At 39.6% G+C, this 27977-nt stretch overlaps 1 protein-coding gene across 2 annotated transcripts in view; it reads left to right on the top strand.

Annotated features, from left to right (window-relative positions):
• LOC136858592 (monocarboxylate transporter 9) overlaps window positions 1–27977 on the top strand; it is a 230363-nt gene that overhangs the window by 183878 nt on the left and 18508 nt on the right. For both annotated transcript variants that reach the window (XM_067138264.2, XM_068225629.1), the window contains 2 exons: window positions 11991–12117; window positions 24207–24536. In XM_067138264.2, coding sequence (XP_066994365.2) covers window positions 11991–12117; window positions 24207–24536 — 457 coding nt within the window. The remainder of the gene's footprint in view (window positions 1–11990; window positions 12118–24206; window positions 24537–27977) is intronic.

Raw genomic sequence — 27977 nt, 5'->3', positions numbered from 1 at the left:
GTATTTCCCAGGTAACTGTAATTCTGCCCAGTTACATTTTCCTTGTATTTTCCCCATCGCTGTCTATGTCTAACAATATTGTTGCATGTCTGCTTGCATCCGTACAGTGAATGACTCTGTTCAACCAGTATTGAATAGGTGGTTTCAATACATTAATATTTAACATTTAATAATTGAACTTCAATATGGTCATCATCATCATCATCATCATCATCATCATCATCTGTTTACCCTCCAGGTTCGGTTTTTCCCTCGGACTTAGTGAGGGATCCCACCTCTACCGCCTCAAGGGCAGTGTCCTGGAGCTTCAGACTCTTGGTCGGGGATACAACTGGGGAGTATGACCAGTACCTCGCCCAGGCGGCCTCGCCTGCTATGCTGAACAGGGGCCTTGTAGAGGAATGGGAAGATTGGAAGGGATAGGCAAGGAAGAGGGAAGGAAGCGTCCGTGGCCTTAAGTTAGGTACCATCCCGGCATTCGCCTGGAGGTGAAGTGGGAAACGACGGAAAACCACTTCCAGGATGGCTGTGGTGGGAATCGAACCCACCTCTACTCAGTTGACCTCCCGAGGCTGAGTGGACCCCGTTCCAGCCCTCGTACCACTTTTCAAATTTCGTGGCAGAGCCGGGAATCGAACCCGGGCCTCCGGGGGTGGCAGCTAATCACGCTAACCACTACACCACAGAGGCGGACTTCAATATGGTCAATATGAAAATAATCACTTGTAACAGCAAAACTATCCATAAAAGTGTTACAATAAACCTGCATATTGTGAATATTTTGTGAGTAATGGAGGAATGCCACTGGTTCTCTTGGTGCTTTTAATTTGTACCATATCTTCATCGTTGCACAGAAATAACATTCAATAAACCCATCAAGTATGTATTTTGTGTTGCGTAGTCAATGCATAAAATTTGGTGAATAGCTTATTCTCCCATTATTATAATCTGTGAGCATAATCTGACTTAATTTTACAAATAGGAAACACCGAGCTCGATAGCTGCAGTCGCTTAAGTGCGGCCAGTATCCAGTATTCGGGAGACAGTAGGTTCGAACCCCACTGTCGGAAGCCCTGAAAATGGTTTTCCGTGGTTTCCCATTTTCACACCAGGCAAACGATGGGGCTGTACCTTAATTAAGGCCACGGATGCTTCCTTCCCACTCCTAGCCCTTCCCTATCCCATCGTCGCCATAAGAACTATCTGTGTCGGTGCGACGTAAAGCAACTAGCAAAAAAAAAAAAAAAAAAAAAAAAAAAACAGGAAATAGTAAATTTTACATTGCTATGTTGACTGAAATTGTGCCATTTACATGTGTTGATGGTTTTGCTGGTTTCTTAAAATTTTTGTAGGTATGTATATCCTTCCTAAGACACCCAGGACTTGTGCAGTTGGTTTTTGATGGAAGTGTAGGTGATAAGAATGGTAGGGGTAGACTATGAATATGACAAACAGATTAGAGCAGATGCAGGATGCAGCAGTTATGTAGAAATGAAAAGGTTAGCACAGAATAGGGTGGGATAGAGGGCTGCATCAAACCAGTCTGTGGACTGATGACTCAAACAACACCTTTCTTATTAATACAATCTTTTCCTTTTGACATCAACATAATAACCTTGTTCTATCTTTCTCATTTCTATTTTTTCATCACTTTGTGGATCACTGCTGATTTCCTACATATTTACAACAATAATCCAAGGCACTTAGATGTATTCTGGGTTACAGAGCTTTGTACTTAGCAGTGCTACCTTATGGGACCTTTTTTTTGCTACTTGCTTTACGTCGCACCGACACAGATAGGTCTTATGGCGACGATGGGACAGGAAAGGGCTAGGAGTGGGAAGGAAGCGGCCGTGGCCTTAATTAAGGTACAGCCCCAGCATTTGCCTGGTGTGAAAATGGGAAACCACGGAAAACCATTTTCAGGGCTGCCGAGAGTGGGGTTCGAACCTACTATCTTCCGAATACTGGATACTGGCCGCACTTAAGCGACTGTAGCTATCGAGCTCGTAATATATGGGACCTTTTGCAGCTATGGAAAAGGGATTGGCAAATAGCCACGTTTAGGGTGGTTTGGCATGATCACATTGCAGAATTTTAGGGCAATAAATGGGAATCCAAAAAAATATGGCACTTAGCTGAATTCTGGGTTCCACTCTTTAATTTATTTACCATTATTAAAGTACTAGTAGTGAAAATTAGCTTAGTTCTGTGTACTGTTATCATCACTGTGTAATCTATCTATATACCGTATATATAAAATAACGCCGGCTCCGTGGTGTAGGGGTAGCATGCCTGCCTCTCGCCCGGAGGCCCCGGGTTCGATTCCCGGCCAGGTCAGGGTTTTTCTCTCGATCTGAGGGCTGGTTCATGGTCCACTCAGCCTACGTGATTAGAATTGAGGAGCTATCTGACGGTGAGATGGCGGCCCCGGTCTCAAAAGCTCAGAATAATGGCCGAGAGGATGCGTCATGCTGACCACACGACCCCTCGTAATCTGCAGGCCTTTGGGCTGAGCAGCGGTCTCTGGGCAGTCCAAGGCCCTTTCAAGGGCGTTAAGTGCCGTGGGGTTTGGTTTGTATATATAAAATAACATATCCTGACTGACTGACTGACTGATTCATCATTGCCGAGCCAAAACTACTGGACATATTAGAGTGTAGGTGCTCACTAAGGGAGGATTTTTGGATAATCCATCGCTAAGAGGGTGAAAGGTGTGTGTGTGTGTGTGAATTGTTTAAATGAATATGTTTCAAAGACTTAAAAGTTTACAGACGTAAAAATTGGGACTGATTGTGACTTGACTCATGAATAATGACTTGCAGCTCATGGGATGATATTTATTTATCGTATGGCATACATGAAAATTATTTATAATTCTACATCAAGATTACAAATGTATTGAAGTGCATGTGGTGTCCCTAGGAAGAATCTCCTTCCCACTGTAAGATGTTTGTGGGCATTCTTGAACTAAGTGTCTAACAGCCTGTCTTACAGTGCCACACTCGCAATTTCCTTTAAAAATTTTTTGTTTTCTGAAAATCCCACTAAGGGAGCAGAAAATAGGTGAAAAAAGGGTTGAATACCTTTATGAGCATACTTATATCTCAAAAGCTGAGGATGTTACAGACATGAAAATTGGTATTTGGAATCTCCTTTAAAAATAAAGGCCAGGCTGAGTGGCTCAGACGGTTAAGGCGCTGGCCTTCTGACCCCAACTTGGCAGGTTCGATCCTGGCTCAGTCCGGTGATATTTGAAGGTGCTCAAATACGTCAGCCTCGTGTCGGTAGATTTGCTGGCATGTAAAAGAACTCCTGCGGGACTAAATTCCGGCACCTCTGCGTCTCTGTAAACCGTAAAAGAGTAGTTAGTGGGACATAAAACAAATAACATTATTAATTATTTAAAAATAAAGAAAAACATGTGTGTATGTTTAGTCCTCAGCCCAAAGACCGGTTGGATCCTCAGCTCCACCATCAGCTGTCATAGATGGCCTAGGCATCACTGAAGAGGCGTACTAGGGAAATGAGGAGTGAGGTAGTTTCCTGTTGCTTTCCTGTTTGCTATTACATATCAGTCTGCCAAGCCCACTGAAATGCATGCACCAACTGACCCTATAAGCAAAATTTTCCCACCTTTCATAGCAGGGACTGGCTGCAGAAGAAATAGCATTACTTTTTTGCTAGTTGCTTTACGTCGCACCGACACAGATAGGTCTTATGGCGACGATGGGACAGGGAAGGGCTGGGAGTGGGAAGGAAGCGGCCGTGGCCTTAATTAAGGTACAGCCCCAGCATTTTCCTGGTGTGGAAATGGGAAACCACGGAAAACCATTTTCAAGGCTGCCGACAGTGGGGTTCGAACCTACTATCTCTCGAATACTGGATACTGGCCGCACTTAAGCGACTGCAGCTATCGAGCTCGGTAATAGCATTACTAGCATCACTCAAACCTCAGTCACTTTCATTTTGTCAAAGCCAAGGATAAAGCTGGGCCAGATCAATGAAAGTAACAAAATTGCTCTCGCCATACCAGAAGATGTAGTGTACTGTATACACTAGGTCCCGCCAGCAAAGGCACAAGAAAAATATATTTTTTTAAGAAAAACATATTTTTTTAATTTTTGGAAAATCCAATTAATAGGGGTGAACATGAGTGACAAAGGGGGTGAATTTTTAGAAAGACTATATCTATGGTATATCTCAGAAATTTAACATGTTACAGATGTAAAAATTGGTATTGGGAATCTCCTTTGAAAGTAAAGAAACATAGGTAATTTGTTTTTGGAAAATCCACTGGAGAGGGGGAGGCTAAAAAAGAAAGAAAAGGGTGTTGAATTCTTTTCATTAGGATACTGATATCTCAAAAAAACTGAAGATGTTACAGATGTGAAAAAATAAGGAATTAAGTATTCCTTTGATTTCGGAAAATCAAATTAAGCGGGGGGTGAAAGAATTGAAAAATTAATTGAATTATTTGTGAGGATACTTATATCTAATAAAAACTAAAATTGTTACAGACGTGAAAATTGGTATTTGGAGTATCCTTTAAAAATAATGAAACATGCATTTTAGGGGTAAGTCAACTTGGTGGTGGGGGGGTGAAGAGCAGTTGAATTCTTTTTATGAGGACACATATATCTCAAAAAATGAAGATGTTACAGTCATGATAATTGGTATTTGGAAGCTCCTTTATAAGTAAGGAAAAACTTTTTTTTTTGTCCTTGGAAAATTGACTTAAGGAAGGGAGGGTGAAAGAAAGTGAAAAAATTGAGTTCTTTTTATGGGGACACTTATATCTCAAAAACTGAAGGTTACAGATGTGATAATTGGTACTTGGATGCTCCTTTATAAATAAGAAAAACATATTTTTTTTGTTCTTGGAAAATTGACGAGCGATTAGGGTACCTCCTCAGAGTTGTCTGAGGAGTCACCAAGCTTTTCTGCTGGATTTAATGAAGTTAATAGATTCCACAGTTTCACCCCACTTTTCCTTCTGAGCATTATCAAGTCTACTAAGTAATTCTTCTGCAATTTCTTGTTCATCACTGGCCAAGAACTCTTTGTAGAGTTTTTCACTTGTGTCAGTCCACCGAGAACATATGCCCTCCTGAAACCTCTTGGAATGTGTTTTATGGCTATGGCAATTACAGCTCATACAAATCTATGGGATGATATTAATGTGCTGCTTTATTTGTTTTTTATCCTGATCTGTAATTTCCTTCATTTTGGGTTCTTTCCTTGTTTCTCTTTGAAGTATTCCTCTCCTCCTTTCTAACTAACATTTGAAGTGTATGTCTTGAGACAGCAAAACTATCCATAAAAGTGTTACAATAAACCTGCATATTGTGAATATTTTGTGGGTAATGGAGGAATGCCACTGGCTCTCTTGGTGCTTTTAATTTGTACCATATCTTCATCGTTGCACAGAAATAACATTCAATAAACCCATCAAGTATGTATTTTGTGTTGCATAGTCACATGCATAAAATTTGGTGAATAGCTTATTCTTCTATTATTATAATCTGTGAGCATAACCTGACTTAATTTTACAAATAGGAAATAGTAAATTTAACAATGCTATGTTGACTGAAATTGTGTCATTTACCTGTGTTGATGGTTTTGCTGGTTTCTTAAAATTTTTGTAGGTATGTATATCCTTCCTAAGACACCCAGGACTTGTGCAGTTGGTTTTTGATGGAAGTGTAGGTGATAAGAATGGTAGGGGTAGACTATGAATATGACAAACAGATTAGAGCAGATGCAGGATGCAGCAGTTATGTAGAAATGAAAAGGTTAGCACAGAATAGGGTGGGATAGAGGGCTGCATCAAACCAGTCTGTGGACTGATGACTCAAACAACACCTTTCTTATTAATACAATCTTTTCCTTTTGACATCAACATAATAACCTTGTTCTATCTTTCTCATTTCTCTATTTTTTCATCACTTTGTGGATCACTGCTGATTTCCTACATATTTACAACAATAATCCAAGGCACTTAGATGTATTCTGGGTTACAGAGCTTTGTACTTAGCAGTGCTACCTTATGGCACCTTTTGCAGCTATGGAAAAGGGATTGGCAAATAGCCACATTTAGGGTGGTTTGGCATGATCACATTGCAGAATTTTAGGGCAATAAATGGAAATCCAAAAATATGGCACTTAGCTGAATTCTGGGTTGCACTCTTTAATTTATTTACCATTATTAAAATACCAGTAGTGAAACTGAGCTTAGTTCCGTGAATTTTTATCATCACTGTGTAATCTATCTATATACTGTATATATAAAATAACATGTCCTGACTGACTGACTGACTGACTGACTGACTGACTGACTGACTGACTGACTGACTGACTGACTGATTCATCATTGCCAAGCCAAAACTACTGGACATATTAGAGTGTAGGTGCTCACTAAGGGAGGATTTTTGGATAATCCATCGCTAAGAGGGTGAAAGGGGTGTGTGTGTGTGTGTGTGAATTGTTTAAATGAATATGTTTCAAAGACTTAAAAGTTTACAGACGTAAAAATTGGGACTGATTGTGACTTGACTCATGAATAATGACTTGCAGCTCATGGGATGATATTTATTTATCGTATGGCATACATGAAAATTATTTATAATTCTACAACAAGATTACAAATGTATTGAAGTGCATGTGGTGTCCCTAGGAAGAAGTCTCTTAATTCACCACTGTAAGATGTTTGTGGGCATTCTTGAACTAAGTGTCTAACAGTCTGTCTTACAGCGCCACACTCGCAATTTCCTGAAGATGTTACAGATGTTAAAATTGTTGTTTGGAATCTCCTTTAAAAGTAAGGAATTAAGTATTCATTTGATTTCAAATAATCAAATTAAGTGGGGCTGAAAGAATTGAAAAATTAATTGAATTATTTGTGTGGATACTTATATCTAAAGTTGTTACAGACGTGAAAATTGGTATTTGGAGTATCCTTTAAAAATAATGAAAAATACATTTTAGGGGGTAATCAACTTGGGGGTGGGGGGTGAAGAGGAGTTGAATTCTTTTTATGAGGACACATATATCTCCAAAACTGAAGACATTACAGTCATGATAATTGGTATTTGGAAGCTCATTTATAAATAAGGAAAAACATATCTTTTTTTTGTTCTTGAAAAATTGACTTAAGGGGGGAGGGTGAAAGGAAGTGACAAAATTGAGTTCTTTTCATGGAGACACTTATATCTCAAAAACTGAAGGTTACAGTCAAAATTGGTATTTGGAATCTCCTTTAAAAATAAAGAAACATGCATTTTTTGGTTGGGTATCCACTTAACAGGGTGGGGTGAAAAAGTAGTCTAATTCTTACTATGAGGATACTTATATCTCAGAAACTGAAGGTGTTACAGACATGTCAATGTGTATTTGGTATCGTCTTTCAATGTAAAGAAACTCTTGTTCTTTTTTCCTCCCACAAAATCCACTAGGGGGGATGAATGAATTGAAAAATTATTGAAGATGTTATAGACGTGAAAATTGGTATTTGGAATCTCCTTTAAAAGTAAACATATTTGTTTTTGAAAAATCCTCTTAGGTAGGGGTGTGGGTGGGGGAATGACTGATGAAGGGATTGAATTATTTTTATGGGGATACTTATATCTCAAAAACTGAGGATGATACAGATGTTGATATAGGTATTTGGAATCTCCTTTAAAAATAAAGACACTTTTCTTTTTCGACTTGAGAGAAGACATACGTACAGTTCTATGTCCGCATGGTCATCTTAGCCCCAATAGCAATACCGCAAATGTGGTTTACAGAGAGTTTCTAGGGTAAATGAAACTCAAATTTTTGGTAAGTTTTTATACTTTAGGGATTTTCAAATAATGTCAGTAGAGTACCGAGGAATGATTACTTTTATCAAATTACGAAATCCACGCGAGGGAAGCCACGGATAACTGCTAGTGTATGAATATATTTTTTACAGTATATGATGATAAATGCTCCACTCTGTATAACCTTGGCAGTAAGTTGGAATACAAAGGACCATATCCTGTCCAGAAGTGAAAGCCCTTTTTTCTTAAATGTTTCCTAGGCAGTGAATCAGACCCATATCCTTCAAAACGATCAAATCATGCCTATACCACTCAGCTAAGCAAACCTCCACTAAGCATATCAAGTGTCATCATCATCACCATCCTTTATCATTATTCAGCTCCTGTTGGGTCAGTGCATTTATGACATTTCTCCAATTTCCTCTCTCCTTCTACCATTCCTCTCCCTTCATTTTGTCCCTGTCCAGGTTTCTTCTTATTGCACTACTCTTTACTGGATTGACCCACCTTGTTCTAGGCCTCCCTATCACTCTCTTTCCCTCAAACTTTATCTGTGAGCTTGGATCCAGGAGATAGTGGGTTCGAACCCTGCTGTTGGCAGCCCTGAAGATGGTTTTTCATTGTTTCCCATTTTCACACCCAAAAAATGCTGAGGCTGTACGTTAATTAAGACTATGACCACTTCTTTCCCACTTCTAGACCTTTACTATCCCATCATTGCCATAAGACCCATCTGTATTGGTGCAAGTAAAACAAACTGTAAAAAAAAAAAAAAAGAATTAACTTTATCTCCATCATCTGCTTTGGTATTCTTTTCTTCTACATCCTCTTTACATGTCCAGACCATTGTAGTATATTCCTATCAATTCTCTCATTTAGGTTTTCTATTCCAGCTTCCTTTCTAACAACTTTGGTTCTTTCCTTGTCTTTCCTGTCATACTTCTTAGGTATTTCATTTTGCTGGCTTGAATTCTACTCTCCTCCCTGCTTGTCACTGTCCAGGTCTCAGGCACATAAGTCAATATTAAATTAAGAGTTAATTCTCATAAAATAAATTTGGTATTAACTACTAGTCAGATTTATATAAGCCTGCAAGAAATGGATGATTTTATGTTTAATAATGCCTGATACAACTATTCCTAAGATTTGTTAATAAGTGCTTCAATGTAAAAGCAACCATTGTCAGTAAAAATCTCAGAGGGTGAAAGTTCTGTAGCAAATTTAAATTATCCTTTAGACTTTCACGGCCCGTGTAACTATTCATGAGGTATATTTTTGGGTTTATGCCGTGTAATTAATTATAAAAACACACTCAACGCGTTTTGAAAGGAACCTTGCCTTTCTTCAATCAGGAGACAGAGAAAATGAAACTACGCATAACATGTTGCTAGGAGAAAGCAACAAGGAACTTGAAATGGTGCCCTAAGATGTAAACGGGATGCAAAGCTTTGCTGTTGCCATTCGTTGTCTCTATCTGGGGCTAAAATGGCTAAAATGGATAAAGAAATTACAATGAATGAAATTTAAATGGAAGTAAGAAAGATGAAGAATGGAAAAACTGCTGGAATAGATGAAATTTCAGTGGAGATGATAAAGGCAGCTGGAGCTGTAGGCCTGCAGTGGACATATCGGGTTCTCAGGAATGTCTGGGAGAATAAGGAGGTCCCCGAGGATTGGCAAAAAGGAATAATCATCCCAATTTTCAAGAAAGGTGATAAGAAAGTTTTGAAGAACTACAGGGGAATTACTCTAATATCCCATGTTGCTAAGATAATGGAAAGGATACTGGAAAGTAGAATAAGGTTGAGGGTTGAGAAGCAGATACAGGAAAATCAGTTTGGTTTCAGAAGTGGAAGCCCATTTTCATTATGAGACAACTAATGGAAAAGCATTGGGAGTACGGGAATGATATGGTGATGACATTCATTGATATTGAAAAGGCATATGACAGTGTCCCTAAGACGAAAGTTTGGGACAGTCTGGTGCAAAAAGGAATTGGACAGGGATTAATAAAAATGATCATGGCATTGTATAAGGAATGTTGTAGTTGCATGCAAACACAAGTTGGCAGGACAACTTGGTTCAAAATAACTAGTGGGCTGAGACAGGGAAGTGTTCTATCACCAATCCTGTTTACAATAGTAATGGATGACATCATGAGAACAGGAAAAGCAGCATATGGAGGAAGAGAAATGAACATGATGTTATTTGCAGATGATATTGTGATTTGGGAAGAAGATGACAGGAAGGTTCAAGAACAGTTGAATGTGGTGAATGGGAAGATTGAAGAATGTGGATTGAAAATAAGTGTAGAAAAGAGTAAAACTCTTGTTATGAGTAGAGGGGAGAAAGAAGGGAAAGGTCAGATTAGACTTGCAGACAAGCCCCTGGAAGTAGTGGAAACGTTTAAATACCTGGGGAGTGAATTAATGGAGAATGCTCGACTGGATGCTGAGATTAGTAAAAGGATTCAAGCTGGAAGTTGTTTCTATCATAGTGTAAGAAATATGTTATGGGACAAAGATGTGCCAATGGAAGCAAAGGATACTATGTACAAGATGTATTACGTACCCATAACAACTTACGGAGCAGAAACTTGGACAATGACAAAGAAGGATGAGAGTCGAATACAGGCAGCCGAAATGAAATTCTTGAGGAATATGATACAGAAGAGTAGAAGAGACAAAATAAGGAATGAGAAAATCCGGGAAGAAATTGGAGTGGAAAAAATGAATGATAGAATAGAGAAGAGCCGACTAAGATGGTTTGGACACATAAAGCGAATGAGCGACGAAAGAATGCCAAAAAAGGTGATGGAAATGCAAATCCAAGGAAGGAGAGGCCATGGACGGCCACGATTGAGATGGAAGGATACCATCCAACGCAGCATTATAGAAAGAAACCTGGACTGGGACACAGTGTTGGAGGAGGAGTGGTGGAAAGACCGAAGAAAGTGGGGAGGAACCATATTTGCCCCTACCCGGCTACAGCTGGATAAAGGGAAATGATGATGATGATGATGAAGCCCAAAAATATACCTCATGAATATCCTTACAAAAATCTGAAGTTTCCATACTTTGGTAAAATCGGTACTGAAATTTTCACCACGGGAGGGTATGATTTGCTCAGTGGCTTAGCTGCTGGCTTTCCACCCAGAGGGCTGAAATTCAAATCCCTGTCAATCCCCTGGGTGGAGATTTTCATCTCAAAAATCATACGTCATCAGGAAGGGCATCTGGCCTTAAGCCCCTGGCCAAAAGCAAAATGAGCCTGAGTGTCTCCAGCAACCCAAGAAATAATTGAGACAAGCTGAAGAAAGAGAAGAGATTTTAATCTTGAGCAAATTGGTTACACAGTTTGGGTCACTTAATGATCAGCTTGCATTCAGAACATAGTGGGTTCGAATTGCATTGTCAGCAGCCCTGAAAATGGTTTTCTGTGTTTCCCATTTTCACACCAGGCAAGTACTGGGGTAGTACCTTAATTAAGGCCATGGGCAATTCCTCCCCAATCCTAACCCTTTCCTATACCATCATTGCTATAGGAGTCCGACTCGTTGGTTGAATGATCAGCGTACTGGCCTTCGGTTCAGAGGGTCCCGGGTTCGATTCCCGGCCGGGTTGGGGATTTTAACCTTCATTGGTTAATTCCAATGGCCCGGGCGCTGGTTGTTTGTGCTGTCCCCAACATCCCTACAACTCACACACCACACATAACACAATCCTCCACCACAATAACACGCAGTTACCTACCAATGGCAGATGCCGCCCACCCTCATCGGAGGGTCTGCCTTACAAGGGCTGCACTCGGCTAGAAATAGCCACACGAAATTAAATTGCTATAGGATATGCCTGTGTCAGTGTGACTTAAAACAAATAGCATTTAACCTTTCATTCCCAACATTATGATATTTTAGCATTGGTTGTCCTTGCATTATGTCAGATGTACAGTATTAAATGAATAAAATGTAGTTATTAAATGAATATATATATATATAACAGTAAAAATTGATACGGTATAGTATGTTGGCATTCAAATTATATGTGCTGTGTATGAGGAAGAACATAGTTAATCTTCACCACATAGGATTTGTCCTTTAATAAATATATTTAATTTACACTTTGAATTAAAGATTAGTAGCTGAACTTGTTGTCTCTTCTACCACACTTTGATGTCTGTTAACCAGAGGTTGGGGAGGTGAATCCTGTTGACTGTCCTAAGCCAGAGAATGCTGATGAAACTCAACCAGAAGTTCAGCCATTTATCAATAGTTCTTCTGCCTCCAAAACACCAACAGTAAACCACCAAACAACAGGTACCATCTAATATAACTTATATTTCTCTCTGTTGATTTGTCTGTTAAATAAAGGAAAGTATTGTATCTCAATAATTTCAGTCTTGATAATCTGATGTCTATGCAATGTGAGCCTTTTTTTGGCTCTTTTGTGAGAATAATAATAACAGAGGTGACGAACTGCTAACAGACAACATTCCATTCTTGGCACACCTTTGAATTCAGTTATGTTCTTACACCAATAAACTAACAGTTCATAAGCCATGAATCTTTTATAATTCATAATGAGCTAGAGGCAGAAAACTAAAAAGCAATGGTAAAGCACTCTTTATTTGTCCTAAAAACTCCACAGTATTTCAGTCAACCTCAGATTGTTTGTAAGACCACTGCTTGATTTAAAAAAATTGTTTTAGTCTTATGATTTGATTGTAATTTTCATTTAATTTAGGAAATAAATCTATGTAGGTGTAATTTAATTTGAAAATAGAGTACCGGTACTATATGAATTTTTGAAAATTTTCCTCCTTTTCATTTATTCAAAGCTTTTGATAATCTGAGGTAGCCTTGTGTTCATGTAACTCAAATTACTGAGATTGTTTCTATCCCTTCAAGTTTTCATTAGACTATGTGTAATGTCAGAGAATATTTCTGATTCTGGAGAATTTTACTGACAAATAATTCAAAAATCTTAAATTGTAATGTTACAGAGTACAGATACACTGTTGAACAAAGATATACCAATGAAGGATAAAGAAATAATTTATGCAGAGAGAGATTTGAACAATGACATAGAGGGGTGAAAATCAAATACAGGCAGCAGGAAATTAAGTTTCTGAGAAGTCTGTTACAGAAGACAAGAAGAGTATAAAACCTATGGAAAAGATTGAAGGTTGAATAGTTGAGTGATATACAAGAGAAATCATAACAGTCATTAACTTAGACAGTATAATAATAATAATGGCGTATGGCCTCTGGAGAGGTCTGGTGCAGGTCTTTTCCTAGTAGACGGTCTATTAGGTGACCTACATGTCTATGAAGATGAGGGCCCTACCTAGAATGATTTCTTATGTTGAATACACCACACATACCCAGCCCCTGAGCCATTGGAAGTAACCAATTAAGGTTAAAATCCCCGATCTGGCCGGGAATTGAACGCAGGACCCTCTGAACCGAAGGCCAGTACGCTGACCATACAGCCAATGAGTTGGAACCTAGACAGTAAAGGAGCAAGAGAGTTGATAAACCTTTTCAATAAATAAGACAAAGCAATAATATTCCACTCTGTACTCTTTCATGGCCTCCTGGCAAAGCAAAGGGGCACACTTTGGACTGTACAAATGTTGCCAAATTAGTCAAGCTCAAAACATGAGAGGAATTCAACCAGAACACCATTGCCTTATTCAACCATAGACATGGACATAATTTGAGCATTTTGATTGGTGGGGGAAGGGTGGGGGCAGGCATTACCTGGGAATCTGAGAATATGGAATACTATTTTGGTTGAAATGAATCTTCTTTAACATGTGGCTATAGCCAGAGTTAGACCATGACCAGGATCATGTTTATTAATTTTTTTGATTGATGATGGGTCAGATAAACTGCCCTTCTGATGGATCATCTTCCAAAATGCCTCCTTCTGGTGGTTCATTTTCCAAAATCCATTGCTTTTTTCTTGGTGGGCCTGCACAGAAGTAAGATAGCAAAAAACTCTGCTCTTCTTTGATTCTCAGAGCCTGAAAAAATAAAAAATAAAATAAAAATAGCAAAATAAACTCAATGTTATCAAGCAAGATTAGGGAGGGAGGGGAGGTCAGTAAACTGGTGACTCACTGCTCTGCCCGAGGGATGCACATGCAAGTGACCAAACAATATAATAGAGAACCCATCCGACTCACAAGAGAACACAGTGATATTCCTGCATTATATAATAATTTTGTGTGGCTATTTCTAGCCAAGTGCAGCCCTTGTAAGGCAGACCCTCCGATGATGGTGGGCGGCATCTGCCATGTGTAGGTAGCTGCGTGTTATTGTGACGGAGGATAGTGTTATGTGTGGTGTGTGAATTGCAGGGATGTTGGGGACACCACAAACACCCAGCCCCCAAGCCATTGGAATTAACCAATAGAGGTTAAAATCCCCGACTCGGCTGGGAATCGAACCCGGGACCTTCTGAACCAAAGGCCAGTATGCTGACCATTCAGCCAATGAGCTGGACCCTGCATTATATTAGAAAACAATACAAAAGCGCTGCAGAGCCTAGTTTACATATCTAGTCACTAATGTGCCTTTTTGTCCTAAAATGCTGTACCGTAGATTTTATTAATCACTTAAAGAAATATTGTGTACCTATTTATTCACAAGTAATAAAATTAATAGTGTTAATCAAGTATAAAAAATGTTTCTGCACAAAGATAAAATTTTGACTTAAAGTGTTGTAATAAACATTATGCATACTGGTACATATTAAACCTAAGAAAATAAATACAGCAAAGGGTTTGCTTACCAATCAGCTATTAAAAATATTGATAAATGCATCAAAACAGAACAGCCATTAAATATAACTGCAAGAGATGTACAGGACAAACACAACACCGCTCGGTAAATTCACGTAACTCTGAACATCTGATCATTGAGACAGTCATCACTAGTAGGAACACAACGTCCAGTCTGTGATTTTTGGTGCCCATCTGTCCACATTTTTTCAGAAATGTTTAGTGACATTTTCATTAGAATTGAGGTGAGTGAAAATAAAATTGAACAGTTTCTAACAACATTATGTGTACAATTTTACAAGGTTTACTTTTTGTTTCATTGAGCAAAGTTAAGCAGAGCAGCAAGAAACATGCTTGTAAAATTTGTATTTCTAAGTTTGTAATATTATGAACATTTGTTTTCTTTTGAAAAATATGGAGAGTGGGGGGTGGGGGCTGTCATCTCTTGCCACCCGAAAATATGTCTATGACTACATGACTATAAACAATGACAAAAATTTAAAGCCTGTGTGGGAAATCAACAAAAGTAAATCAAGGAATGAATTGGTAGCAAATTTTTATCTTAATATTGGTCATGACCATCTCAGGGCACATCTTCATCAATATAATTATTAAAATTAATATCGTAATGGTCCACCTTTCAATACTGTAATATTACATGTCAAGAAAATAAGGTGAAATTCTTTACGTCTCGCAGAGAACTGTGCTCTGCGTCATCAGAAGTAATCTCGACTGTCCATGAGAAGAAGCCTTTCTCGTGGACACGGCATAAGCCCAAAAGCCTATACAGTATCATGTCTACAGTAGAACATGGTTAATTCAAACATTTTAAATTTGAATTTTTGAATAAATCAAACTTTTCTCATGGTGTCTTAACATTCCTATACAACACAATGTTAGAAACTCATGTTTAATTTGAATGTTATGTTGTTTAATTCAAAGTAAGAATACCATATTACAACCCTCATGTTCAAAGACGATGTTAATGGATGATGGAACACTGTTTGGGTGGAAGAAAAACATGGTAGAAATAGAACTGTAGTTGTTGCAAAGCTAAGAAAAGGTTCAAGCTCTTGGCCTTCTGAGGGTATGTACCTTGAATAGTCTTCTAGGTACCAAATTTTCAGCTTTTGTAATCAAGAATCTCTGCTCATTTCCCGTGAACTGTAAACTGAGAGTTAATTGGCAGCTCTCAGCAGATTAAATGAGACATTCTACTGGCTACTGAAGGCTTGAAAGGTTGAGTATGCAGACACTTGGTAAACTATTCATCAGTGATTGCACATGGAATTTTAAAATGATAAAATGCCATATACAGTTTTATGGTCTGTTATTGTTTCACAAGATTGTATTGCCATTGCAACTCAAGAAACCAATGAAAATGAGGGAATTGTTTTGATTTTGATATATATTTTTTTCTGCACATTTCATGTTCCAATGAACCAAATTCTAATGTAGTAGTTTGGACACAATATGCAAAGGGCAGAATTTTACAGTAGACAAGGATCACCTCCTAGAATATTCAAAATTAGACCACATCTGACAAGTGCAGAACAACTCGACGAAGATGTATCGCAATGCCAGAAGATGTATGGAATAAATCCATTATCCGCTATAAGAAAATTTCAACAACAACGAATTATGGATTTGCAATGAAAATAAAAAAGTGTATGGCTTTTTCAGTGCTGGGAGTGTCTGAAGACATGTTCGGCTCGCCAGGTGCAAGTATTTTGATTCAACACCCGTAGGCAACCTGCACATCATGATGAGGATGAAATGATAATGAAGACGACACACACACCCAGCCTTCACGCCAGCAAAATTAACCAATGATGTTTAAAATTCCCGACCCTGCCGGGAATCGAACCCGGGACCCTGTGACTAAAGGCCAGCACGCTAACCATTTAACCATGGAGCCGGACATGGATTTTCAATTAAAAGTGGTGACAGTATCAGGCAATCTAGACTGGAACATAATGATAGATAAGGAGTGGTGTACAGAATAAAGTGTCTGCTTAAGGAAAAATTATGGTGAGGATGATAATGAATCATAACATTGAGGAATATGATTGTTCTTCCCAGAATTCTTTTTAACATGGATACATTTTTGAGTTGGGGGTTTATCTGGAATTAGTGTGGACAGAAACCTGAAACCGTAGTAACCATGACAACCAAACATAATCAACTTCATGTTATTATCATGTGCCAGAACAATACCTTCTATATACGGGATCTCTCATATAAATCCTGACTAAACACTTGGTGTTTGTACTTCGGGCTATGACAGCTGCAGTATGGGAGGCATGTGCGTAGTTATTAACCTTGTAAGCAGCCTGCACGTGTTCGACCTGGCATGCATGAGTTGCCAGTCTGAATCTCAGCTGTTAACATGGTGAGACAGTTATCATTGCAACATCATATTTTCGTATGTAAAAGTTTTGGCGTCATCTTAATGGCCATGTGAACAGTCGTAACTCTCACTATTGGTGTGCAGAAAATCCTAATTGTATTTATAAAGTCCCTTATTATGATGGTAGCATTTGTGCTTGTTGTACTGTTAGTGCAAGATGAATAATGGGATCTATTTATTTTCGAGACAACAGTAAATGCAGACAGGTACCAAGATGACATTTTGATGTTGTTCTTCCTTCAGTTAGCGGAAGAAGTACAATTGCCTGGATGGTTTCAACAAGATTCGGTCCCTACTCATACAGCAGAAGATTCCCTTCTTACAGTCTCAGAAGTGTTTGCAGACAGAGTGATCAGTGCCGGTCTATTTTCCCCTTGTTCTCCAGATCTAATAGTGTGTAATTTTTACTTGTGGGGTAAACTGAAACAAAAAGTGTATTGAACAAATCCTCATACATTGGAGGAACTGAAAGGAGATATTATGAATGAAATCAGAAATATTACAGTGGCAGATCTCACTCACGTCAACCAGAATGTGGTTTTACCAGCTACAAGCCTGTGTAACCCAGCAAGGACGACACTTCCAGCACCTTTTGTATGGCAAGATTTCATATAAGATTGTATACATGCTTAAAGCAGGGCGGCCGCGTGCGACATAAGTTTGGCTGAGGCAACTGCCATAGTGCAGAGTACAAATCCGTGCGTTTGATCCGAGTTTATATGAGAGACCCTGTACAGTAGGTGTAAATAGTACGATGTTTTAAACAAGTTCCCATTGTCTTTGACTGGCATTTTTTCTAGGTCACAACAAAGCCCCTTGCACACAGTAATGTCACTGAAGACAATCAGTCTTTGTGATCTACACTATGTGATCAAAAGTATCCGGACACCTGGGTGAACATGACATACAAGTTCGTGGCACCCTCCATCAGTAATGCTGGAATTCAATATGGTGTTGGCCCACCCTTAGCCTTGATGACAGCTTCCATTCTCACAGGTATACGTTCAATTAGGTGCTGGAAGGTTGCTTGGAGAATGGCGGCCCATTCTTCATGGAACGCTGCCCTGAGGATAGGTAGCGATGTCGGTCGGTGAGGACTGGCACAAAGTCGGCGTTCCAAAACATCCCAAAGGTGTTCTATAGGATTCAGGTTGGGACTCTGTGCAGGCCAGTCCATTACAGGGGTGTTATTGTCATGTAACCACTCCGCCACAGGCCGTGGATTATGAATAGGTGTTTGATCGTGTAAAAAGATGCAATCGCTATCCCCAAAGTGCTCTTCAACAGTGGGAAGCAAGAAGGTGCTTAAAACATCAACGTAGGCCTGTGTTGTGATAGTGCCATGCAAAACAACAAGGGGTGCAGCCCCCTCCATGAAAAGCACGACCACACCATAACACCACCGCCTCTGAATTTTACTGTTGGCACTACACATGCTGGCAGATGACATTCACCGGGTATTCGCCATACCCACACCCTGCCATCGGATTGCCACAGTGTGTACCGTGATTGGTCACTCCACACAACGTTTTTCCACTGTTCAATCATCGAATGTTTACGCTCCTTACACCAAGCGAGGCGTCTTTTGGCATTGACCTGCATGATGTGTGGCTTATGGGCAGCCGCTCGACCATGAAATCCAAGTTTTCTCACCGCCGAACTGTCATAGGACTTGGAGTGTATCTCGATGCAGATTCTAATTCCTGTGTGATGGTCTGGATAGATACCTGCCTATTACACTTTACGACACTCTTCAACTGTCGGCGGTCTCTGTCAGTCAACAGACGAGGTCAGCCTGTATGCTTTCATGCTGTACGTGTCCCTTCATGTTTCCACTTCATTATCACATCAGAAACAGTGGACCTAGGGTTGTTTAGGAGTCTGGAAATCTGGCGTTCAGACTTCTGACAAGTGACACCCAAGCACCTGACCACATTCGAAGTCCGTGAGTTCTGCGGAGCGCCCCTTTCTACTCTCTCATGATGTCTTATGACTACCGAGTTTGCTGCTATGGAGTACCTGGCAGTAGGTGGCAGCACAATGCACCTAAGATGAAAAACATATGTTTTTGGGGGTGTCCGGATACTTTTGAACACATAGTGTATGTGTATTAGGTCAGTAACATAATATTATGTACATTGCTACAAGAACGCAAGCTCATTTCTTAATTAACATAGTTCCACCTGATCAATACACAAAGATTTACAATTGTAAAATTAGAATCTTACATTTTATACATAAAAATAACTGGTACTAGTTATGACCATCATCTGGGTCATCCTCAGCTAAACACATGTATAAAACTCAGAAACTGTAAAATAGCACTAATTAAAATAGTCATAGAAGAATGAAAATAGAAAACATCACAATTCTGTCACTGACCATAAAGTGTTCTAATGATAGGTGAATTGGGCTTGGACTTACTGTTGCACTCGATGAATATTAAAATGTTATATTAGCACATATTTTGTGCAGTGCTGTGAAACTTCGAATTTGCCATTGTAGTTCATTGCACTGTTCTGTTCAAGGGAACAGCTTTTTTTTTTTTTTGCTAGGGGCTTTATGTCGCACCGACACAGATAGGTCTTATGGCGATGATGGGATAGGAAAGGCCTAGGAGTTGGAAGGAAGCGGCCGTGGCCTTAATTAAGGTACAGCCCTAGCATCTGCCTGGTGTGAAAATGGGAAACCACGGAAAACCATCTTCAGGGCTGCCGATAGTGGAATTCGAACCTACTATCTCCCGGATGCAAGCTCACAGCCGTGCGCCTCTACGCGCACGGCCCACTCGCCCGGTGGGAACAGCTTTGAGTTCGTTGATCTCTGATGGTGAAATTGAGAGTTGTTATCAAATTTAGGGAATTGCCAAAATGGACTGTAGCTATTTTATATCAAGTGTTGAACTGAATGAGAGGATGTTCCCTCGGCTCCGTATGGTCTTGTTTCCAGCAGGTGTTTCTGCGTTGAGCTCATTTTTTTTTTTTTTGCTAAAAATACTTAATTGAAAATCTATATTCCTGTAATCTAATCCAGACACATGCACTACATGGAAAGGCATAGAATTGTTAATATGAACTTGCTCTCTCATCTTCTATGCAGAAAAATATATCCAAAACTTTCATCTTTTCCATGTAGCAGAGAAAATTTTTTAAATGTATGTTTTTTCTCCTTGACTCTCTTTTAAGTGTTATATACATTTTCTGAGTAGATTATGGCTGCCCTCTATATTTAAGACTTGAGTATATTTCTCCTTGACTCTGGAGGTCCTGTGATGTTTCAAACATCACAGAATGTATATAAAACTATCAAACTGTACAATGAATTTGTAAAATGTTTATATTTAATTTGTGGTAGGTCATTTAAGGTCATTATGCATATACAGTGGCAGTCAAAATAATAGAGCCACCTCTATTGACGGGATTAAGAACTAGGATATCTATTAGTTCGCAAAATCTCCACGAGTGCCCTGTTGTCAGTCCCTTTTAGATAACATCAGGGAAGACGTCGCTGCTATCTGTAGTCGTGCGGAAGGAAGCGTTTGAGCTAGACATGCGAAAAGAGGCATAAAGGTAAGAATCTTATGGGTCAAAATAATAGAGCCGTTTTACAGAATTCCCGTTCCAATCGATTTTTGTGCAGTTGTTTTGGGGGCTAGCGATACTATTTGTCAACAAAACCTCCACTCAATATTATTTTGTATGTAAATTGACGTTTGGTTTTGTTTACATTCTTCTAGTTGGGCAGAGCAAAGCATACGAGTGATGATGAGCGTATAGTAATGTTCCGGATGTTTAAAAGTGGGATGTCCATGAATCAAATAGCCAAAGATTTACACGTTTCACGAAAACGAGTTCAGAACACATTAGACTGGCAAAACAAACAAAGCCACAGGTGGAGAACAGGGGGCGACGTCGTGTAACTACTCCTCGCGTAGACAGACTCATCACTAGGGAAGTAAAGAAAGACCCATTTTTGTCAACACCACGACTGAAAGCCATTTTGTTTAGCGACAAAAATGATGTTCAACCATCAACCTCAACGATTCAAAGACGACTGAGATCCGCAAAATTGAATGGGCCCATTGCGAGACAGAAGCCACATGTTTCAAAAGCTAATGTTCGGAAAAGGTTGGACTTCGCCCGGAGAAATGAACAAAAACCTAATATTTGGTGGAGGAACATCCTTTGGTCGGATGAATCCAAGTATAATAGGTTTGCCTCAGACGGAAAAGTCTATGTGCGCCGCCCACCAAACCAAGAATTTAATCCCAAGTACACTTTAAAAACTGTGAAATACGGTGGCGGAAGTGTTACGGTATGGGGATGTTTTTCATGGTACGGCATTCGTCCAATACACCGTATCAACGGCATAATGAACGCAGAAATGTACAAAGACATCTTGGCAAATGTGATGCTGCCTTATGCTGAAGAGGAAATGCCGCTGAAATGGAAATTTCAGCACGATAACGATCCAAAGCATACTGCAAGGATCATAAGGCAGTTTTTTCAAGATCACCATATCGAAGTATTAGAGTGGCCACCTCAATCCCCTGACGCATCACCCATTGAGAACTTATGGGAGATCATAGACAAGAGAATTGACCGCTCAAAAGCTACATCTTTAGATAAACTTTGGGAAGAAATCCAGAGAGCCTGGTATGCGATCAGCAGCGACGAATGCAGGTGTTTAGTCGACTCTATGGGTAAGACGTGCAGGGCAATCCTCAAAAATAAGGGTTACTCCACGAAGTACTAATGCACTCCTATGCGGAAACGACTCTTCCTGTAAATTTCATAAGACTGAGATCAAGTACAGAATATTTGTGTCAATTGGCTCTATTTTTTTTGACCCTGTGGTCTGGTATTCTTTTGAATATTATTGATTAGTTTGAGTTGTGTTATCTATATAACTGACTGTGGTTCAATGTGACTCTGTTGTAATGGTTCCTGTACAATGTAAAATTTTGTTTCCATCATAGTACAGACATGTCTAGTAATAAATTTGCACTTAATTCCAAACCATTGCCAGGTGGCTCTATTATTTTGACCACCACTGTATATAGGGTTTTTAGTAATCTATTTCACATTATCATCTCGTTTCTTTGTATAACGGCAACGACAAAATCTGAAGGAGTTAAGTCTTGAGTGATGTATTACAATATCTTGCATAGCTTACAGTAATTTCCAGTAGCCCGAGGTCAGTCGACTAGACACGCCATGCTAATTTTAGCCCTTTACCACTAAAAAGACGTCATTGAGATTACAGATTTTCCCTCTACCCACCAATTTTGGGTGAAGCAGTTAGAATTTGTCAACTCCCACTTTTTGAAACTTGTTACCTGACACTTACGAAGCCCGCAAACTTTCAACCTATGTGATTGATCGTTATGGAACAAGATGATGGATATGCAGTGATGGAAGGAAGAAGGGGTAGAACATCAGATCTTACTGGACCATGTGATATGGAAGATGGAGGGAGATTTTAGAGTCTATATACTTCAACAACAAGAGCTCAAGAGAATCTTAGCATCTGCTGGTCATGATAATAGAGAAAAAAGGTCTTTCTCATCGTTCTTATTATACGAGAGAAGATAGGGCAGATAACAAGAAGATGTTCTCCATTTAGTTTACAAGTTCACTTCACATCTGAGTAGAGCACTACTCAAAGATACCGGTACCCTCATTGAGAACTGGCTATCTCAGTGAGGAGAGATTAAGTTAGCAAGAGACCGATTTTGACTTGGCTTATACATTAGTTATTTTTGTATATCTTTAGTTATTTACCGGGCGAGTTGGCCGTGCAGTTTGGCTCGTAAGCTCGTATGCAGGAGATAGTAGATTCGAACCCCACTGTCGGCAGCCCTGAAGATGGTTTTCTGTGGTTTCCCATTTTCACACCAGGCAAATGCTGGGGCTGTATCTTAATTAAGGCCACGGCCATTTCCTTCCCATTCCTAGCCTTTACTGTCCTGTCATCATCATAAGACCTCTCTGTGTCGGTGCGACATAAAGCAAGTAGCTCTTTAGTTTTGCAACATTTCTGTAATACAAAAGAATACAAGTGTATTCTCTCCACGAACACAACCCAAGCTGGTTTCGATATTGAAATTAGGGCTCATTACTACATTATGTAATGAGTGTTATAGAAGGTATTAAGGTCAGGAAAGTTTTTGTCCAATTAGTGGGCAATGCATGAATCGGAAATAGGACTGGTACTTACTATGAGAGATGACAAAGGTAGTATGAGAGAACCAGGAAACAACAGCTCTTACATCAAATGAGTCCAAATATCAGAATCTGCAAATGGTAAACTAATGGCATAAAATACTGCAAGTCTCCATGTAACAGTTCATTTTATTGAATTTTATTTCATTCAGTTTTTCTTTTGTTTCCGTAAGTTCAGTTTTCGTAAATATGCTGCCACATTTATCATCATAATAAATCATTATTTTAATTGGTACTGTCATAAATACTTATTCTTTCTTCTTCTACCACTTTTCCCACATCTGTGGGGTTGCGGGTTCAAACCGTGTTGCACATGTGGATTTGGTCCTGTTTCACAACCGGTTGCCCTTCCTGACACAACCCTATATGGAGGGATGTAATCACTATTGTGTGTTACTGTGGTGGTTGGTAGTGTAGTGTAGTGTATTGTCTGAATATGACGATGAAAGTGTTGGGACAGATACAAACAACCAGTCCCTGAGCCTGAAGGAGTAATCACACGTGATTAAAATCCCCGACTCGGCCGGGAATCGAACCCGCGACCCTCTGAACCGAAGGTCTCAATGCTGACCATTCAGCCAGTGAGTCGGACTGTCATAAATTCTTATTAATGATCCTTATTTTCCTAGCTTGAGTGTACTTAATGGTTAGTGTTCTGTCACCCCACCTCTGGGAGTATCTCATAAATTATTACTATTAATTATCAACTATTGTCTTCAAGCCATAAGTTTGAAGGCTGGTGACCAAGAGATATTGTTTATGGAGAGTGAAATGAGCAAGTGACCTGGCACATCACAGTCCTAGAATAAACTTTCTAATAGGGTTTTTCTATCTTGAGTCTAGTTGCTATGGAGTGACAGTTGCCATTGATTGGTTTCATTCTGAATTCTTATTGCTCTGAAGATGATCTTGGTAGCCTACAATAGTTGTAACATGACCTAATACCCCAGAATACTTTAATGTCATTATATACATTTGTTTCAGGGAAGCCATGTCTGCTAGCTCTCAAGAGACTCTGTAATAATGTGGCTCAAGCCTTGGACCTAGCATTGTTGAAAGATCCCATCTATCTCAGTATAGTGGCTGGCATGGGTATTTCCTTTGTAGCAGAACTGAACTTCAACTTGCTAATACCATTCATATTGGCTGAACTGGCCAAGATGCCGAGAGCCAGTGTAGCAACTATAATGTCTGTTCAGGCTGTGGCAGACATTTCTGCCAGGTTATTAGTGCCATTGGGAGCAGATACTTGGCACTGGAGTGCTAGAACTCTTTACATTCTATCCTTACTGGGCTCGATACTAGGACGTTCAGGTCAGTAAGATAAACTAAATGTATGTATACTCTTGATTCTTAGTTATAGTTTTAATGTCAATAAAAATAATTTGGTGGCTGTGAAAATTGTGAGAATAATGATGCATAGGTGCAGTAACAATTAGAGTTCAGTATTATGTTTAATGCCATGTTAATGAAAAGCTGCAGATATGGCTATGTAGAGAGTATTAATCTTTTTTTAAAGTTTTCAATCCTCTACATATACCATATCATATTAAAGTGACCTTTTTCATGTTCCTATCTTTCAGTATATGACCTGCTTTGTTATAATGGAGGCATTTTCTTCAGTTTTAACTTAGTTAATTTACAAATGTGAGGTTCTTCAGTCTTTCAAAACTAATTCAGTATAATATAAAATTTGAAAATACCTATAAAATAAAACATTTATTAACAGATTATACCTGAAAATTGCCTTTGCTGGCAAGATGTAGTGCTTACAGTGCATTATGTCTTCTGGTATGGGCCAGAATAAATTTGTCAGTGGTGATGGGTGACGTTTTAAACAGTGTTACCACACTCCTTCTGGGAGTATATTGTCGCTCGCTTCGCAGCATTTTTATGAGCAGTACAGATGTCATTTTATAAAAGTGAAAGACTTGATAATTGATATTACTTTTGTATAAGGTAACACATAATATATTGAACACTAGTGAGCATCAACATCATAGAAATTAGCTAGTTTTTTTTTTTTTTTTTTTTTGCTAGTTGCTTTTACGTCACACTGATACAGATAGGTCTTATGGTGACGATGGGACAGGAAAGGGCCAGGAGTGGGAAGGAAGCGGCCGTGGCCTTAATTAAGGTACAGCCCCAGCATTTGCCTGGTGTGAAAATGGGAAACCACGGAAAACCATCTTCAGGGCTGCTGACAATGGAATTCGAACCTACTATCTCCTGAATACTCGATTCTGACCGCACTTAAGCGACTGTAGCTATCGAGCTCGGTGAGAGAAATTAGCAGCCTCGATCATGCATTAATTGAAAATGGTTCACATCATGAAAAATGTATGGCAGGCTACTCATGCACTCATAAACAGAAAGTTTAAAATTAATTTCCAATGGAGCTTCAAGACTTACCTCAGTTTTACCTATTTGTATTTCAGGGTGATACAACAGTATGTTGTGGCATCAAAAATATCTATCACAGCATAGCAGAAATTAGGCCTCTTCATTAAGTCGCTCTCCCACAACCAACTTCCATACCGCCTTTCTCGATATTGGAACTTCTCCGCCTCCTTGCCACCTCCGTCACTACTATTACCATCACTCTTTGTACGTATTAATAATCTGTGTTGCTTTTAATCCCCAGGTTTGACCTAACAACCAGCTGAGGAGGTGAAACCTGCGGGATGCCTTTTTGTAAATCTGGTCCAAATGTGTATTCCATTTTAAATTATTTTGGAAAGTGATGCCTAGGTAGGTAAGAGTGGTGGTTTCGGTAAGGGGTTGATCATGTAAGGGTAGGTAAACTTGGTTAGTAGGACGGCATCTACGTTTACGTTTGCGGAAAATTATAAATTGTGTTTTGCTTACATTGACTTTGATGTGCCAAAGATTCAGCCATTGTTCGAGCTCATTTAAGTAGGTTTGTAATCGGGATTGCAGGGATCAGTTATTAGTTTCTAGAGCCAGTATTGCTATGTCATCAGCAAACTGATATAATCTGAGTGGGGGAAGAGGTTGGGGAATATCGATACAAAACAAGATATACAAAAGCGGTGACAATGGACTACCTTGTAGGACTCCTGCTTTAATAGGAAAGGTGTAGGATAATGTATTATGGATATTGATTTGGGCTGTGTGAGATTTAAGAAAGTTGGCGAGGAAACGGATGATCGTCATAAGTAGCGGGAGGTGACGAAGTAGTGACTTTCTCAACGTCTAGACTGATAAGGGGTGCACAGTTTTTGGGAGGTAAATATTTTGTGGGGGATGCAGAGATATGAAAGAGGTGGTCATGTGTGGAGTGCTGAGGACGGAAACCGGCTTGCGATTGAGGTATGAGATGGAGGGAGTTGAGATAGGAATATATACGGCGTGCAAGGATGGTTTCTAAGATTTTACAATACACTGTTAGAAGGCTGATAGGATGATATGAATTTAGGAGGGATGGTAGATTTTTAGGTTTTAAAAATAACAAAATAGTAGCATGTGCCCAATGGGCAGGAAAGAATCCAGTATGGAGAATGATATATACTGCACTTAAGAGTTGTAGGAAGGGATGTGGAGCTTCTTTGATATGTTAGTAAGTAATCTGATCTAGACCAGGGGCAGTGTTCTTTTTGGTCCTGAGTACGTCTTTTATGTCTTGTACTGTAATAGAAGCATTTAGGGGATGTTGGGAATCAGGGGCGGAAGGAGGTTCAAAGCTAGGTCAAAGAGGAGGTTGAGTGATATCCGCATATTTGGTTATTACAGCATGGTCAGGATGGTAGAAATGGGGGTCGGAAGACAGCAAGAAAATTACTCTATAATGATCTGCGAAAATGTCAGCCTTTACTTTAGGATGACTGGGTGCAGATTTGTTATGAATTATTGGATAATAGGGGTAGGATTTCTTTATGTGTGTCAGTTGTTTTAATTTGGTCCAATATTTGCGAGTATCAGTTGTGTTATAGATGTTGATTCCCACAGGGAATCTGAAATATTTGTCCTGAATGAGCAAATTTATAATACCAATATAAATGGTCCGTTATTGGACATTATAAATTTTCCAGCTAGCTCATTCTTGGTTGCCAGCGTTTCGCCCTCGTGTGCTAGGGTGGGCTCATCAGTTGGCACCTAGCACACCCACCAATACGCTGGCTAGTGCATACCGTGGAGACCACCGCGTAGGCTAACTGGAGCCACCGGCAGTGCCAATGCACTAAGAGACCTTGTTTCATCACAAAAAATTGATGCCTGCTTGGCCATGGCACTGCCGGTGGCTCCAGTTAGCCTACGCGGTGGCCTCCACGGTATGCACTAGCCAGCGTATTGGTGGGTGTGCTAGGTGCCAACTGATGAGCCCACCCTAGCACACGAGGGCGAAACGCTGGCAACCAAGAATGAGCTAGCTGGAAAATTTATAATGTCCAATAACAGACCATTTATATTGGTATTATATCAGTTATGTTGGATAATTCAGTACAAGTATTTGCCCAGGCTTTTCTTTTCATAGCCTTGATGAATGAAGGAGCATGTCTAAGGGTAGTTCTATGTTTGCGGAGGGTATTTGGGTCACGGGTGTGGAGGTATGCCTTGTAAACATGGGAATATTTTAATAGCTGGAGTGCTTTAGGTGGGAGGGGAGGTTTGGAGGGATGGGAGGTGTGGCGAGGAATATGGAGTCTGTCGGCAGTAATTAGTGTGGATTCTAATGTCTTAATTACATCATGTAATTCATGCAGTGATGTAGATGGGTCAGTATTGTGTATTATG

The sequence above is a fragment of the Anabrus simplex genome, chromosome 1 (assembly GCF_040414725.1).
Source record: "Anabrus simplex isolate iqAnaSimp1 chromosome 1, ASM4041472v1, whole genome shotgun sequence".
In the NCBI taxonomy this organism is placed as follows: Eukaryota; Metazoa; Arthropoda; class Insecta; order Orthoptera; family Tettigoniidae; genus Anabrus; species Anabrus simplex.
This window is presented reverse-complemented; position numbering and strand designations above follow the sequence as displayed.